Source organism: Lucilia sericata, unplaced genomic scaffold (genome assembly GCF_015586225.1).
Source record: "Lucilia sericata isolate MDLA Ls3-8-SP2 unplaced genomic scaffold, ASM1558622v1 Contig000689F_arrow, whole genome shotgun sequence".
NCBI classification, from domain to species: Eukaryota; Metazoa; Arthropoda; class Insecta; order Diptera; family Calliphoridae; genus Lucilia; species Lucilia sericata.
Window position 1 is genome coordinate 2501 of NW_023994692.1, and position 15659 is coordinate 18159.

Below are 15659 nucleotides of genomic sequence, written 5' to 3' on the forward strand. Positions count from 1 at the left end.
CTTAAATAATTTATAAGCAATTGCTGATAATTTTGCTTAAAAAAATACTAGAATAACAAGAAAATTATAATAATAATGAAATATTACAGCTCGTGTAATGTAAACAAATGATTACAAGTTGAAATATTTACTTTATAAAAGGTAATTAATATCAGCAGATGTAAAACTTATTACAAGTAAAAATTTATTTTTTTTTTTGTAATATGACTCTCGTGTACATACCTTCTAGGACTGCAGCCAACAATTTGTATAACGCGCAAAGCTAAACGTTTATGTAAATTACAATATTCAATAGCTAAGGCGACCATAATGCCACCCATAAACATTACAAGTGTATCTTTGAAATATAATCTACACGTTTGATCGGAACTCTGTAACAAAACAACATGCATATAAATCAATTAACAACAATTAAGATATTTTGACAAATAAGTGTGATAAATGCTAAATAGTAATAGAAAACATACCATTATACCCATTACAGGAAACGCTACAATTGGAATCATTGAGGTGACATAGAGGGGCAAGGCTTCAGTTACCCAAAATATAGCCATAACAATAAGCAGGTACATACAACGATATTCCTAAAAAGAATGAGAAATAATAAGAAATTGTATTCATTTCAATAAAACACTGTCTTTAGAAGACATTTTTCTATTAGAAAACTGTCTTTAGAAGACATTTTTCTATTAGAAAACTGTCTTTAGTAGAAACCTAAGAAGAAATTTTTCTGAACTAGAACTGAACTAGAACAGAACTAGAGCAGAACTAGAACATAACTAAAGCCGAACTAGAACAGAACTAGAGCAGAACTAAACAGAACTAGAACTGAACTAGAACAGAACTAGAACTGAACTAGAACTGAACTAGAACTGAATTAGAACTGAACTAGAACTGAACTAGAACTGAACTAGAACTGAACTAGAACTGAACTAGAACTGAACTAGAACTGAACTAGAACAGAACTGAACTAGAACTGAAGTAGAACTGAACTAGAACTGAATTAGAACTGAACTAGAACTGAACTAGAACTAAACTAGAACTGAACTAGAACTGAACTAGAACTGAACTAGAACTGAACTAGAACTGAACTAGAACAGAACTAGAACTGAACTAGAACTGAACTAAAACTGAACTAGAACTTAACTAGAACTGAACTAGAACTGAACTAGAACTGTACTAGAACTGAACTAGAACTGAACTACAACTGAACTAGAACTGAACTAGAACTAAACTAGAACTAAACTGAACTGAACTCGAACTGAACCAGAACTAAACTAGAACTAAACTAGAACAGAACTGAACTAGAACTGAAGTAGAACTGAACTAGAACTGAATTAGAACTGAACTAGAACTGAACTAGAACTGAACTAGAACTGAACTAGAACTGAACTAGAACTGAACTAGAACTGAACTAGAACTGAACTAGAACTGAACTCGAACTGAACTCGAACTGAACTAGAACTGAACTAGAACTGAACTAGAACTGAACTATAACTGAACTAGAACTGAACTAGAACTGAACTAGAACAGAACTAGAACTGAACTAGAACTGAACTAGAACTGAACTAGAACTGAACTAGAACTGAACTAGAACTAGAACTGAACTAGAACTGAACTAGAACTGAACTAGAACTGAACTAGGACTAGAACTGAACTAGAACTGAACTAGAACTGAACTAGAACTGAACTAGAACTGAACTAGAACTGAACTAGAACTGAACTAGGACTAGAACTGAACTAGAACTGAACTAGAACTGAACTAGAACTGAATTAGAACTGAACTAGAACTGAACTAGAACTGAACTACTATAGAACTGAACTAGAACTGAACTAGACCTGAACTAGAACTGAACTAGAACTGAATTAGAACTGAACTGAAACGGTCTTTCTATAAAACAAACTGTCTTCTGAATTAAATTTTCTATTAGAAAAAAACATTATTTTTTCTATAAGAAAATATTCTTTAGAAGATAATTTAATACATTTTTTCTACTTACAGGAGTATTATTCATTAACATCACAGGTAAACATAATAGAGGCACTAGAAATACGACTAAACCTTTCCAGTGGTTGGCAATAAATGTGGTTACTTTACTGCACCCCGATAATGGGGCTCTCTCACCCGCCTCACTGTTAAATTGAAAAAAAAGAAACATTTATTAATAATTTAAACTTTTTTTTACAGAAATTTGAATAAATAAAACTTACATCTCCATTTTGAACTAAATTTGTAGTTAACTAAAAAGATAAGAAAAGGAAAATTACAAAAATTAGTAAAAAGTTTTGAACAACTTAAGTAATATTAATAAAAATAACAAAATGTGATTTTGTTATTATAAAATTTTATTAAAATGTTTTAAACTTTGACCTTGTTAAAATTTTACTTAAAATACATAAAATTATTAAATGAGTTTAAAACTCATTTTTCAATTTTGCAAATTTATTATTTCATAAATTTTAGTTATCAGAAATGAAATAAAGTAATTAAAAACGCATTGAATTATAGGAAAACTGTGTTTAACATTGAACTTGATTTATTGTTTTTTAAACAACAACAATAACAACACTTAAATAACTATATAAAGTATCTGACACGACTTTTAAACAAAAATATTTATACATAATAAGTGTTATTAAGCTAAAACCTTCCCCCCACAAAAAAATCGCTAAAATGAAACATTAGTAAGTGTCACATAAAAAAACACAACAAACAAACAAACGGGTTTCCAAGTACTTGTACTAAGTGCAAATGTAAATAAACATAAATATTTAGCATAGCCCCCCCCTCCTCTTCCCCCTTTGTCTATCTATCACTCTTACTATTCGTACTTAATATTTTTGTGTGTCAAATACTTTACACTACTAAACTCTGAGTCTGATTTAAGTGTCACGAGTATTTGTTTTCTGTTTGTACTACGTCAAACACAATAACAAAGTATTGACCCCCTTTTTCTGTCAATTAAAAATCTTTTGCCACGAGTTATTTTACTTTAATTGTTTGTTTTTTTTTTTTTTATAAAAATATTTCAAGAAATTGATTTAAAATAACTTGTTTATTGTTTTGTTATGTGTAAAATGTCATAACTACAGAAAAATAAACTTTTTTTAATTGATTTTTATTGAATTTTTTTTAAGCATCTGTTTGTCTTATTTGGTCACCAACTGTCAACTGAGAAAATTGTTACTTTTTTTTTAAAAAAGTCTTGTTTTTTATTTTGTTTATTAATTTGTTATTGAAATTTAATAATAAACTATTTATTTTTAATTTTTTGTAGTAAATAAATGATGCAAAATACTTAAAAAAAGGACGTCCAAAGTGTCATTTAAAGACAGTTTTCTAATAGAAAACTGGCTTCTAAAATCAGTTTTCTAATAGAAAAGTGTCTCATAAACATAATTTTCTAACAGAAAAGTCTTCTGAAGGAGTTTTCTGATAGAAAAATGTCTTGTAAATACATTTTTCTATACGAAAACTTTTTCGAAGAGTTTCCAAACAGTTTTCGTATAGAAAAAATGTCTTTTAAAGACAGTTTTCTTATAGAAAAATGTCTTTTAAAGACAGTTTTCGTATAGAAAAGTGTCTTCTAAGCAGTACTCGTACAGAAAAGTGTCTTCTAAGCAGTACTCGTATAGAAAAGTGTCTTCTAAAGACAGTTTTCGTACAGTGTCGTATAAGTGTCTTCTAAAGACAGTTTTCATATAGAATAGTGTCTTCTAAAGACAGTTTTCGTATAAAAAAGTGTCCTCTAAAGAAAGTTTTCGTATAGAAAAGTGTTCTCTAAAGACAGCTTTCGTATAGAAAAGTGTCTTCTAAACAATTTTCGTATAGAAAAGTGTCTTCTAAAGACAGTTTTCGTATAGAAAATGTCTTCTAAAGACAGTTTTCGTTTAAAAAATGTCTTCTAAAGACAGTTTTCGTATAGAAAAGTGTCTTCTAAAGACAGTTTTCGTATAGAAAAGTGTCTTCTAAAGACAGTTTTCGTATAGAAAAGTGTCTTCTAAATACAGTTTTCTATAGAAAAGTGTTTTAAAGACACTTTTCTATACGAAAACTGTCTTAGAAGACACTTTTCTATACGAAAACTGTCTTTAGAAGACACTTTTCTATACGAAAACTGTCTTTAGAAGACATTTTTTAAACGAAACTGTCTTTAGAAGACATTTTCTATACGAACACTGTCTTAGAAGACACTTTCTATACGAAAATTGTCTTTAGAAGACACTTTTCTATACGAAAGCTGTCTTTAGAGAACACTTTTCTATACGAAAACTTTCTTTAGAGGACACTTTTTTATACGAAAACTGTCTTTAGAAGACACTATTCTATATGAAAACCTGTCTTTAGAAGACACTTATACGACACTGTACGAAAACTGTCTTTAGAAGACACTTTTCTATACGAGTACTGCTTAGAAGACACTTTTCTGTACGAGTACTGCTTAGAAGACACTTTTCTATACGAAAACCTGTCTTTAAAAGACATTTTTCTATAAGAAAACTGTCTTTAAAAGACATTTTTTCTATACGAAAACTGTTTGGGAAACTCTTCGAAAAAGTTTTCGTATAGAAAAATGTATTTACAAGACATTTTTCTATCAGAAAACTCCTTCAGAAGACTCTTTTCTGTTAGAAAAATTATGTTTATGAGACACTTTTCTATTAGAAAACTGATTTTAGAAGCCAGTTTTCTATTAGAAAACTGTCTTTAAATGACACTTTGGACGTCCTTTTTACTTAAGTATTTTGCATCATTTATTTACTACAAAAAATTAAAAATAAATAGTTTATTATTAATTTCAATAACAAATTAATAACAAAATAAAAAACAAGACTTTTTTAAAAAAAAAGTAACAATTTTCTCAGTTTGACAGTTGGTGACCAAATAAGACAAACAGATGCTTAAAAAAATTCAATAAAAATCAATTAAAAAAAGTTTATTTTTCTGTAGTTATGACATTTTACACATAACAAAACAATAAACAAGTTATTTTAAATCAATTTCTTGAAAATATTTTTATAAAAAAAAAAAAAACAAACAATTAAAGTAAAATAACTCGTGGCAAAAGATTTTTAATTGACAGAAAAAGGGGGTCAATACTTTGTTATTGTGTTTGACGTAGTACAAACAGAAAACAAATACTCGTGACACTTAAATCAGACTCAGAGTTTAGTAGTGTAAAGTATTTGACACACAAAAATATTAAGTACGAATAGTAAGAGTGATAGATAGACAAAGGGGGAAGAGGAGGGGGGGGGCTATGCTAAATATTTATGTTTATTTACATTTTGCACTTAGTACAAGTACTTGGAAACCCGTTTGTTTGTTTGTTTGTTGTTTTTTTATGTGACACTTACTAATGTTTCATTTTAGCGATTTTTTTGTGGGGGGAAGGTTTAGCTTAATAACACTTATTATGTATAAATATTTTGTTTAAAAGTCGTGTCAGATACTTTATATAGTTATTTAAGTGTTGTTATTGTTGTTGTTTAAAAAACAATAAATCAAGTTCAATGTTAAACACAGTTTCCTATAATTCAATGCGTTTTTAATTACTTTATTTCATTTCTGATAACTAAAATTTATGAAATAATAAATTTGCAAAATTGAAAAATGAGTTTTAAACTCATGTTTAATAATTTTATGTATTTTAAGTAAAATTTTAACAAGGTCAAAGTTTAAAACATTTTAATAAAATTTTATAATAACAAAATCACATTTTGTTATTTTTATTAATATTACTTAAGTTGTTCAAAACTTTTTACTAATTTTTGTAATTTTCCTTTTCTTATCTTTTTAGTTAACTACAAATTTAGTTCAAAATGGAGATGTAAGTTTTATTTATTCAAATTTCTGTAAAAAAAAGTTTAAATTATTAATAATGTTTCTTTTTTTTCAATTTAACAGTGAGGCGGGTGAGAGAGCCCCATTATCGGGGTGCAGTAAAGTAACCACATTTATTGCCAACCACTGGAAAGGTTTAGTCGTATTTCTAGTGCCTCTATTATGTTTACCTGTGATGTTAATGAATAATACTCCTGTAAGTAGAAAAAATGTATTAAATTATCTTCTAAAGAATATTTTCTTATAGAAAAAATAATGTTTTTTTCTAATAGAAAATTTAATTCAGAAGACAGTTTGTTTATAGAAAGACCGTTTCAGTTCAGTTCTAATTCAGTTCTAGTTCAGTTCTAGTTCAGGTCTAGTTCAGTTCTAGTTCAGTTCTATAGTAGTTCAGTTCTAGTTCAGTTCTAGTTCAGTTCTAATTCAGTTCTAGTTCAGTTCTAGTTCAGTTCTAGTTCAGTTCTAGTCCTAGTTCAGTTCTAGTTCAGTTCTAGTTCAGTTCTAGTTCAGTTCTAGTTCAGTTCTAGTTCAGTTCTAGTTCAGTTCTAGTCCTAGTTCAGTTCTAGTTCAGTTCTAGTTCAGTTCTAGTTCAGTTCTAGTTCTAGTTCAGTTCTAGTTCAGTTCTAGTTCAGTTCTAGTTCAGTTCTAGTTCAGTTCTAGTTCTGTTCTAGTTCAGTTCTAGTTCAGTTCTAGTTCAGTTATAGTTCAGTTCTAGTTCAGTTCTAGTTCAGTTCTAGTTCAGTTCGAGTTCAGTTCGAGTTCAGTTCTAGTTCAGTTCTAGTTCAGTTCTAGTTCAGTTCTAGTTCAGTTCTAGTTCAGTTCTAGTTCAGTTCTAGTTCAGTTCTAGTTCAGTTCTAATTCAGTTCTAGTTCAGTTCTACTTCAGTTCTAGTTCAGTTCTGTTCTAGTTTAGTTCTAGTTTAGTTCTGGTTCAGTTCGAGTTCAGTTCTAGTTTAGTTCTAGTTTAGTTCTAGTTCAGTTCTAGTTCAGTTGTAGTTCAGTTCTAGTTCAGTTCTAGTACAGTTCTAGTTCAGTTCTAGTTCAGTTCTAGTTAAGTTCTAGTTCAGTTTTAGTTCAGTTCTAGTTCAGTTCTAGTTCTGTTCTAGTTCAGTTCTAGTTCAGTTCTAGTTCAGTTCTAGTTCAGTTCTAGTTCAGTTCTAGTTTAGTTCTAGTTCAGTTCTAGTTCAGTTCTAATTCAGTTCTAGTTCAGTTCTACTTCAGTTCTAGTTCAGTTCTGTTCTAGTTCAGTTCTAGTTCAGTTCTAGTTCAGTTCTAGTTCAGTTCTAGTTCAGTTCTAGTTCAGTTCTAGTTCAGTTCTAATTCAGTTCTAGTTCAGTTCTAGTTCAGTTCTAGTTCTGTTCTAGTTCAGTTCTAGTTCTGTTTTAGTTCTGCTCTAGTTCTGTTCTAGTTCGGCTTTAGTTATGTTCTAGTTCTGCTCTAGTTCTGTTCTAGTTCAGTTCTAGTTCAGAAAATTTCTTCTTAGGTTTCTACTAAAGACAGTTTTCTAATAGAAAAATGTCTTCTAAAGACAGTTTTCTAATAGAAAAATGTCTTCTAAAGACAGTGTTTTATTGAAATGAATACAATTTCTTATTATTTCTCATTCTTTTTAGGAATATCGTTGTATGTACCTGCTTATTGTTATGGCTATATTTTGGGTAACTGAAGCCTTGCCCCTCTATGTCACCTCAATGATTCCAATTGTAGCGTTTCCTGTAATGGGTATAATGGTATGTTTTCTATTACTATTTAGCATTTTATCACACTTATTTGTCAAAATATCTTAATTGTTGTTAATTGATTTATATGCATGTTGTTTTGTTACAGAGTTCCGATCAAACGTGTAGATTATATTTCAAAGATACACTTGTAATGTTTATGGGTGGCATTATGGTCGCCTTAGCTATTGAATATTGTAATTTACATAAACGTTTAGCTTTGCGCGTTATACAAATTGTTGGCTGCAGTCCTAGAAGGTATGTACACGAGAGTCATATTACAAAAAAAAAATAAATTTTTACTTGTAATAAGTTTTTACATCTGCTGATATTAATTACCTTTTATAAAGTAAATATTTCAACTTGTAATCATTTGTTTACATTACACGAGCTGTAATATTTTCATTATTATTATAATTTTCTTGTTATTCTAGTATTTTTTAAGCAAAATTATCAGCAATTGCTTATAAATTATTTAAGTTCTCGTTTAATTTAATCAATGAAATGTATATGGGTTAGACGTGAAGAATGTAAAAAAAATGTGAACATTATTTGTTTGTCCAGCTATTCCAGTCTGTTTTGTGTCAAAACCTTTAGGTTTAATTTTTAATTAATGTATTTTAAATTAATCATTTCAATGGAAATGTTTTCATTTGAAACATAATTTAGACTTCACAATTAGTAATGTTCATGAGGAAATTTTAAAATTAATTATATACCTTTCGTATAGCAAAATGTCTTCAGAAGATAGAAAAATATCAAAGGGTCTTCTAAATACAATTTTCTATTAGAAAGTAGTCTTCTGAACACACTTTTCTAATAGTTCTCATAGAAAAGAGTCTTCTAAAGTAAGTTTTCTAATATAAAAGTGTCTTCTAAAGACAGTTTTTTAATATGAAAATTTATTCTTAAGATAGTTTTCAGAATACAGTTTTATAATAGAGAAGCGTTTTGAAAGTGTCTTCCTAAGATAGATAATAGATAGTAGTAGATAGATAGATAGATAGATAGATAGATAGATAGATAGATAGATAATAGATCGATAGATAGATATAGATATAGGTAGATAGATAGATAGATAGATAGATAGTAGCTCGATCGATAGATCGAGATATCGACTAGCTAGATAGAGCTAGATAGCGATAGATAGCTAGCTAGATAGATAGATAGATAGATAGATAGATATAGATCGATAGATAGATGATAGCTCGCTCGCTCGCTCGCTCGCGCTCGCTCGCTCCTCGCTCGCTCGCTCGCTCGCTCGCTCGCTCCTCGCTCCTCGCTCGCTGCTCCTCGCTCGCTCTCTCGCCTCGCTCGCTCGCTCGCTCGCTCGCTCGCTCGCTCGCTCGCTGCTCGCTCGCTCGCTCGCGCTCGCTCGCTCGCTCTCGCTCGCTCGCTCGCTCCTGTCGCTCCTCGCTCGCTCGCTCGCTCGCTCGCTCGCTCGCTCGCTCGCTCGCTCGCTCGCTCGCTCGCTCGCTCGCTCGCTCGCTCGCTCGCTCGCTCGCTCGCTCGCTCGCTCGCTCGGTCGCTCGCTCGCTCGCTCGCTCGCTCGCTCGCTCGCTCGCTCGCTCGCTCGCTCGCTCCTCGCTCGCTCGCTCGCTCGCTCGCTCGCTCGCTCGCTGCTCGCTCGCTCGGTCGCTCGCTCGGTCGGTCGGTCGGCCGGTCGCTCGCTCGCTCTCTCGCTCGCTCGCTCGCTCGCTCGCTCGCTCGCTCGCTCGCTCGCTCGCTCGCTCGCTCGCTCTCGCTCGCTCGCTCGCTCGCTCGCTCGCTCGCTCGCTCGCTCGCTCGCTCGCTCGCTCGCTCGCTCGCTCGCTCGCTCGCTCGTCCCTCTCTCGCCTCTCGCTCGCTCGCTCGCTCGCTCGCTCGCTCGCTCGCTCGCTCGCTCGCTCGTCTCTCGCTCGCTCGCTCGCTCGCTCGCTCGCTCGCTCGCTCGCTCGCTCGCTCGCTCGCTCGCTCGCTCGCTCGATAGATAGATAGATAGATAATGTTTGCTTATTTAGCTAGAAACATATTGATCTATTTTCATCTGTTGCCATCTGTAAAGTAAGTGTATTACATCACAAATATGCCTCTTCACATACAACCGCAGTGAATTTTTAAAACTTTGCACCATTGGCACACAATTTGGAATAACCTTATCAATAATAAAACCACAATGAATGAAGATTAATAAAACAAAAATAAAGCAAATGACCTACTGAAGGAAAAGAAATTAAAAATAAATTTTGAGACTAATTTCAACAATCTCAATCAAAAACACATAAAAAGTATTTACGCTCTTGTGATAACAGAGAGGCAGATGTAAATAAAACCTAGTTTAACTAAAACTTACTTTAGGATAACCCTGTATTAAGCAGCCTTATTTAATACAACTTTTTTCAGATTACACTTTGGTTTAATTTTCGTTACCATGTTCTTGTCCATGTGGATTTCGAATGCTGCCTGTACCGCTATGATGTGTCCCATTATTCAGGCCGTTTTGGAGGAATTACAACAGCAAGGTCTTTGCAAAATGAATCGTGAACCACAATATCAAATTGTGGGCAACAATAAGAAGAATGGTGAAGAAGAGTAAGTTGTGTAGGATGTAGTAAAAAAGAAATATTATTAATTTTCCTTATTTTTCTTTGACACAGACCACCATATCCTTCCAAAGTTACCTTATGCTATTTCTTGGGTGTTGCCTATGCCTCCTCCATGGGTGGTTGCGGTACTGTTATTGGCACTGCCACCAACTTAACCTTCAAGGGTATCTATGAAAGTCGTTTCCCCACCTCTACCGAAACTTTGGATTTCCCCACTTTTATGTTCTATTCCGTGCCCTCTATGTTGATTTATACTGGTTTAATGTTCTTGTGGCTGCAGTACCACTATATGGGCTTATTCCGTCCCAAGAGCAAAGAAGCTGAGGAGGTTAAATTGGGTAATCAGGGAGCCGATGTTGCCCGTAAGGTTATCGATCAACGTTATAAGGAATTGGGTCCTATGAGTGCTCATGAAATTCAAGTTATGATTTTGTTTATCATCATGGTTATTATGTATTTCACCCGTAAACCAGGCATTTTCCCCGGTTGGGCTGATTGGTTGGATGCCAAAGATATTCGTAACTCTATGCCCACCATTTTTGTGGTCATTATGTGTTTCATGTTGCCCGCCAATTATGCTTTTATGCGTTATTGCTGCAATCGTCGTAACTTGGAATTGCCCACTGCCCCAACTCCTTCTTTGATTACGTGGAAATTTATTCAATCTAAAGTACCATGGGGTTTGGTATTCTTGTTGGGCGGTGGTTTTGCTTTGGCTGAGGGCAGTAAAGTCAGTGGTATGGCTACTTTGATTGGTAATGCCTTGATTGGTTTGAAGGCTTTGCCTCATGCTGTTCTATTGTTTGTCATCATTATTGTGGCTGTTGTTTTAACGGCGTTCAGTTCGAATGTTGCTATTGCTAATATTATGGTTCCTGTTTTGGCTGAAATGGTAAGGAAGAGGAATTTGAATTTAGTTTCATTATGATTATTTAATAATTTGTTTATTTTTACTTTTAGTCAATTGCCATTGAAATTCATCCTTTGTACTTAATCTTGCCTGCCGGTTTGGCTTGCAGTATGGCCTTCCATTTGCCAGTCAGTACACCACCCAATGCTTTAGTAGCTGGTTATGCTAATATTCGTACAAAGGATATGGTAAGTTTTAAAACACTGAATATTGTTTTAAAAGGACTATTAAAGGGACTATTAATGGAGCAATGAGTGTTTTCAAAGAAGGACTACTAAAAGGTCTTTGAATAGAGCCACGATTGCTTTAAAAGAAAGACTACTCCAAGGTCTCTGAATAGAGCCACTATTGCTTTAAAAGAAGGACTGCTAAAAGGATTATAAATAGAGTCATGGGTGCTTTAGAAGTACTATTAAAAAGTCTTTGAATAGAGCCAAAAATGTTTTACAAGTAGGACAACTAAAAGGACTATTAATAGAGCCACGTTTGCTTTAAAAGTAGGACTACTGAAAGGACTCTTAATAGAGCCACAAGTGCTTTAAAAGTAGGAGTAATAAAAGGACTATTAAGAGAGCCATGAATACTTTAAAGGAAGGGCTTATTAATAGAGCCACGAATGCTTTACAAGTTGGACTATTAAAAGTACTACTAATAGAGCTACGATTGCTTTAAAAGTAGGACTACTAATAGGTCTTCGAATATAGATATAAATGCTTTAAAAGTTGGACTACTGAAAGGACTATTAATAGAGCTACAAATGCTTTACAAGTTGGACTACTAAAAGGACTATTAATAGAGCTTCCAAAGAAAGACTACTAAAAGCACTAATAATAGAGCCATGATTGCTTTAAAAGAAGGACTACTAAAAGACCTTTGAATAGTACCATGATTGCTTCAAAAGAAAGCCTACTAAAAGGACTTTTAAAGGAGCAATGGTTGCTTTAAAAGTAGGACTACTAAAAGGACTATTAATAGAGCCACGATTGCTTTCAAAGAAATACTACTAAAAGGACCATTAACATTCTAAAAGGACTATTAATAGAGCCACGTTTGCTTTAAAAGTAGGACTACTGAAAGGACTCTTAATAGAGCCACAAGTGCTTTAAAAGTAGGAGTAATAAAAGGACTATTAAGAGAGCCATGAATACTTCAAAGGAAGGGCCACGATTGCTTTAAGAGAAGGGCTTATTAATAGAGCCACGAATGCTTTACAAGTTGGACTACTAATAGAGCCACGATTGCTTTAAAAGTAGGACTAGTAATAGGTCTTTGAATATAGCTATAAATGCTTTAAAAGTTGGACTACTAAAAGCACTATTAATAGAGCCACAAATGCTTTACAAGTTGGACTACTAAAAGGACTATTAATAGAGGAACGATAGCTTCCAAAGGAAGACTACTAAAAGCACTATTAATAGAGCAATAATTGCTTTAAAAGAAGGACTACTAAAAGGCCTTTGAATAGAGCCATGATTGCGTCAAAAGAAAGCCTACTAAAAGGACTTTTAATGGAGCAATGATTGCTATTAATAGAGCCATGATTGCTTTAAAAGAAGGACTACTAAAAGGCCTTTGAATAGAGCCATGATTGCTTCAAAAGAAAGCCTACTAAAAGGACTTTTAATGAAGCAATGATTGCTTTAAAAGTAGGACTACTAAAAGGACTATTAATAGAGCCACAATTGCTTTCAAAGAAATACTACTAAAAGGACCATTAACAGACCTATTAGTGCCTTATTGACCAAAATTTCTAAATACCCAGAACTCAACTAATTCCTTCCCTAATTCTGTCTTTTATTTTCAGGCCATCGCTGGTATTGGTCCCACCGTTATCAGTATCATTGTCTTGTTTGTATTCTGTCAAACATGGGGTTTGGTAGTGTATCCCAATCTTACCACATTCCCCGATTGGGCACGTACCATAGCACTAAATGCTACGCATTAAATGTTGCATCCACAACAACAACAACAACCACATCCCTCTAAACATCAACCAACACACCAACCACTACATCCTAAATTAGTTTTTAAGTTTTAAAACGATTTTTTTTTTTAATTTCTAACATTCATACTAGAGTGCTTGTTCTAGCATAAAGGGGCGTAAACATGCCCCCCTAAGGCAATGTTCTTTTTAAACAACAACTTAAGCTCTAACCACTTATAAAACATAAAAAGTGGTTTCATCTTTTTGTAGGCAATTTTGTTTTGTTTTTATTTTTAAAACTAAAACACATTTTTAATTTAGAAAAATTAAAATTTTTTTTAAACAAAATTTCATTTTTTTCAAAGAAAACTTTATTTAAGTTAAAAAAGCCAATTTAAAAAAAATTTAAATGTTTGTTAACTGTATGTGTAGTTTTTAAGTAAAAGAAAAACTTAATATTTTTTTTTTTTAATATTTAAGTATAATAAAATTAAATTTAAAATATATGTTTTAACATATCTTTTATTAGCAAAAAAACATATATTGTTATAGTTTTATATACTCTAGTTGACAAAAAAGTACCGTATTTAAAGAAAACTATATAATCATGATACCGTTTATAGTACTTTGTACTTTTTTTTTTAAATAACTATAAATATTAATTAATGAATATTTATAACTTGATGCATTTCTGTTCTAATAGTTTCATTTTATTTTGATACAATTATATATATACAAAGACACACACACACACACTTACGCAAACAGCTAAACAAACTAAAATTTTCTTAATAAATAGCAAATGTATATGAATCCATAAAAATAACTCAGAAAAGAATATGTAATTTTAAAATTATACCTACAAATACAAAATAATAGAAGAAAAAACTATATATTTTTACAAAAAAAAAACATTTATGTACTTTAATATGTAAAAATACAAATTTTAAAAAAATTTTAAAAAATAATAAAAAAATTAAAAAAAAAAAAAAAATTAAAGAGGTTTTAAATTTTGGAAACTACTAAAACAGGACTATTAATAAAGGCAGGATTACTTTAAAAGCAGGACTAATAAAATGAATATGAATAGAACCACTTTGCTTTAAAAGTAAGACTGCTAAAAAGAGTATTAATAGAGCTAAGATAGCTTTAAAAGAAGAACCTCTAAAAGGACAACTAATAGAGCAACACTTGCTTTTAAAGAAGGACTACCTAAAGGACTATTAATAGAACCACGAATACTTTAAAGGAAGGACTACTAATAGAGTTACGATTCCTATTAATAAAGCCACGAATGCTTTAAAGAAAAAACTACTAAAAGTACTAATAATAGAGCCACGGTTGCTTTAAAAGAAGGACTATTAATAGGTTTTATATAGAGACACGATTGCTTTATAAGAAGAATCACTAAAAGGACTGTTAATAGAGCTTTGATTGCCTAAATAGAAGGACTATTGAAAGGATGATTAATACATCTACGATAGCTTTAATAGAAGGACTACTAAAAGGACTATTAATAGAGCCACGATTGCTTTACAGAAGAACTTCTAAAAGGACAATTAATAGAGCAACAGTTGCTTTAAAAGAAAGACTACTTAAAGGACTATTAATAGAGCCACGAATGCTTTTAAGGAAGGACTACTAATAGAGTTACGATTGCTATTAATAGAACTACGAATGCTTTAAAGGAAAGACTATTAAAAGGACTATTAATAGAGCCGCGGTTGCTTTAAAAGAAGGACTACTAATAGGTTTTTATATAGAGTCCCTATTGCTTTATAAGAAGAATCACTAAAAGGACTATTAATAGAGCCACGATTGCTTTAAAAAAAGAACTTCTAAAAGGACAATTAATAGAGCAACACTTGCTTTAAAAGAAGGACTACTTAAAGGACTATTAATAGAGCCACGAATGCTTTTAAGGAAGGACTACTAATAGAGTTATGGAGCCACGAATGTTTTAAAGGAAAGACTACTAAAAGCAATATTAATAGAGCCACGGTTGATTTAAAAGAAGGACTACTAATAGGTTTTTATATAGAGTCCCTATTGCTTTATAAGAAGAATCACTAAAAGGACTATTACCACAGCCACGATTACATTAACAGTCCTTCTGTTAATAGAGCCACGATTGCCTAAATAGAAGGACTATTGGAAGGATTATTAATACATCTACGAGCTACTATTGCCTTAAAAGAACTTCTAAAAGGACAATTAATAGAACAACAATTGCTTTAAAAGAAGGACTACTTCAAGGACTATTAAAAGAGCCACGAATACTTTAAAGGAACAACTACTAATAGAGCTACGATTGCTATTAATAGAACCATGAATGCTTTAAAGGAAAGACTACTAAAAGGACAATTAATAGAGCCGCGGTTGCTTTAAAAGAAGGACTACTAATAGATTTTTATATAGAGCCCCTATTGCTTTATAAGAAGAATCACTAAAAGGACTATTACCACAGCCACGATTACATTAAAGAAGGACTGTTAATAGAGCCATGAGTGCTTTAAAAGAATTACTACTAAAAGGACTATTTATAGAACTAAGATTGCTGTAAAAGAACTTCTAAAAGGACAATTAATAAAGCAACACTTGCTTTAAAAGAAGGACTACTTAAAGGACTATTAATAGAGCCACGAATACTTTAAAGGAAGGACTACTAATAGAGTTAC

General features: G+C 32.3%; 2 protein-coding genes across 2 annotated transcripts in view; one reads left to right on the top strand and one right to left on the bottom strand.

The window, feature by feature from the left end:
- The window catches only part of LOC119607360 (protein I'm not dead yet-like), a gene marked incomplete at its 3' end in the record, with an annotated part of 4745 nt that extends 2495 nt beyond the window's left edge, over positions 1–2250 (bottom strand). Inside the window, exons 1-4 of the mRNA XM_037961229.1 lie at positions 2212–2250; positions 2001–2133; positions 468–584; positions 223–371 (exon numbers count right to left, since the gene is read on the bottom strand). Coding sequence (XP_037817157.1) covers positions 223–371; positions 468–584; positions 2001–2133; positions 2212–2219 — 407 coding nt within the window. The remainder of the gene's footprint in view (positions 1–222; positions 372–467; positions 585–2000; positions 2134–2211) is intronic.
- Positions 2251–5792: 3542 nt separating this feature from the next.
- Positions 5793–13958, top strand: LOC119607356 (protein I'm not dead yet-like). Its single transcript, XM_037961223.1, has 8 exons — positions 5793–5831; positions 5909–6041; positions 7458–7574; positions 7672–7820; positions 9945–10133; positions 10199–11039; positions 11108–11245; positions 12862–13958. Exons 1-8 carry the CDS (start codon positions 5824–5826, stop codon positions 13000–13002), a joined length of 1716 nt encoding a protein of 571 aa, XP_037817151.1. The 5' UTR covers positions 5793–5823; the 3' UTR covers positions 13003–13958.
- The last annotated feature ends 1701 nt before the right edge of the window (positions 13959–15659 follow it).

Bases quoted from the DNA above. Each gene is read 5' to 3' on its own strand.
- LOC119607356 (XM_037961223.1), top strand. The intron at 7,575-7,671 runs GTATGTTTTCTA...GTTTTGTTACAG, and splicing joins TTCCTGTAATGGGTATAATG to AGTTCCGATCAAACGTGTAG. The intron at 10,134-10,198 runs GTAAGTTGTGTA...TCTTTGACACAG, and splicing joins AAGAAGAATGGTGAAGAAGA to ACCACCATATCCTTCCAAAG.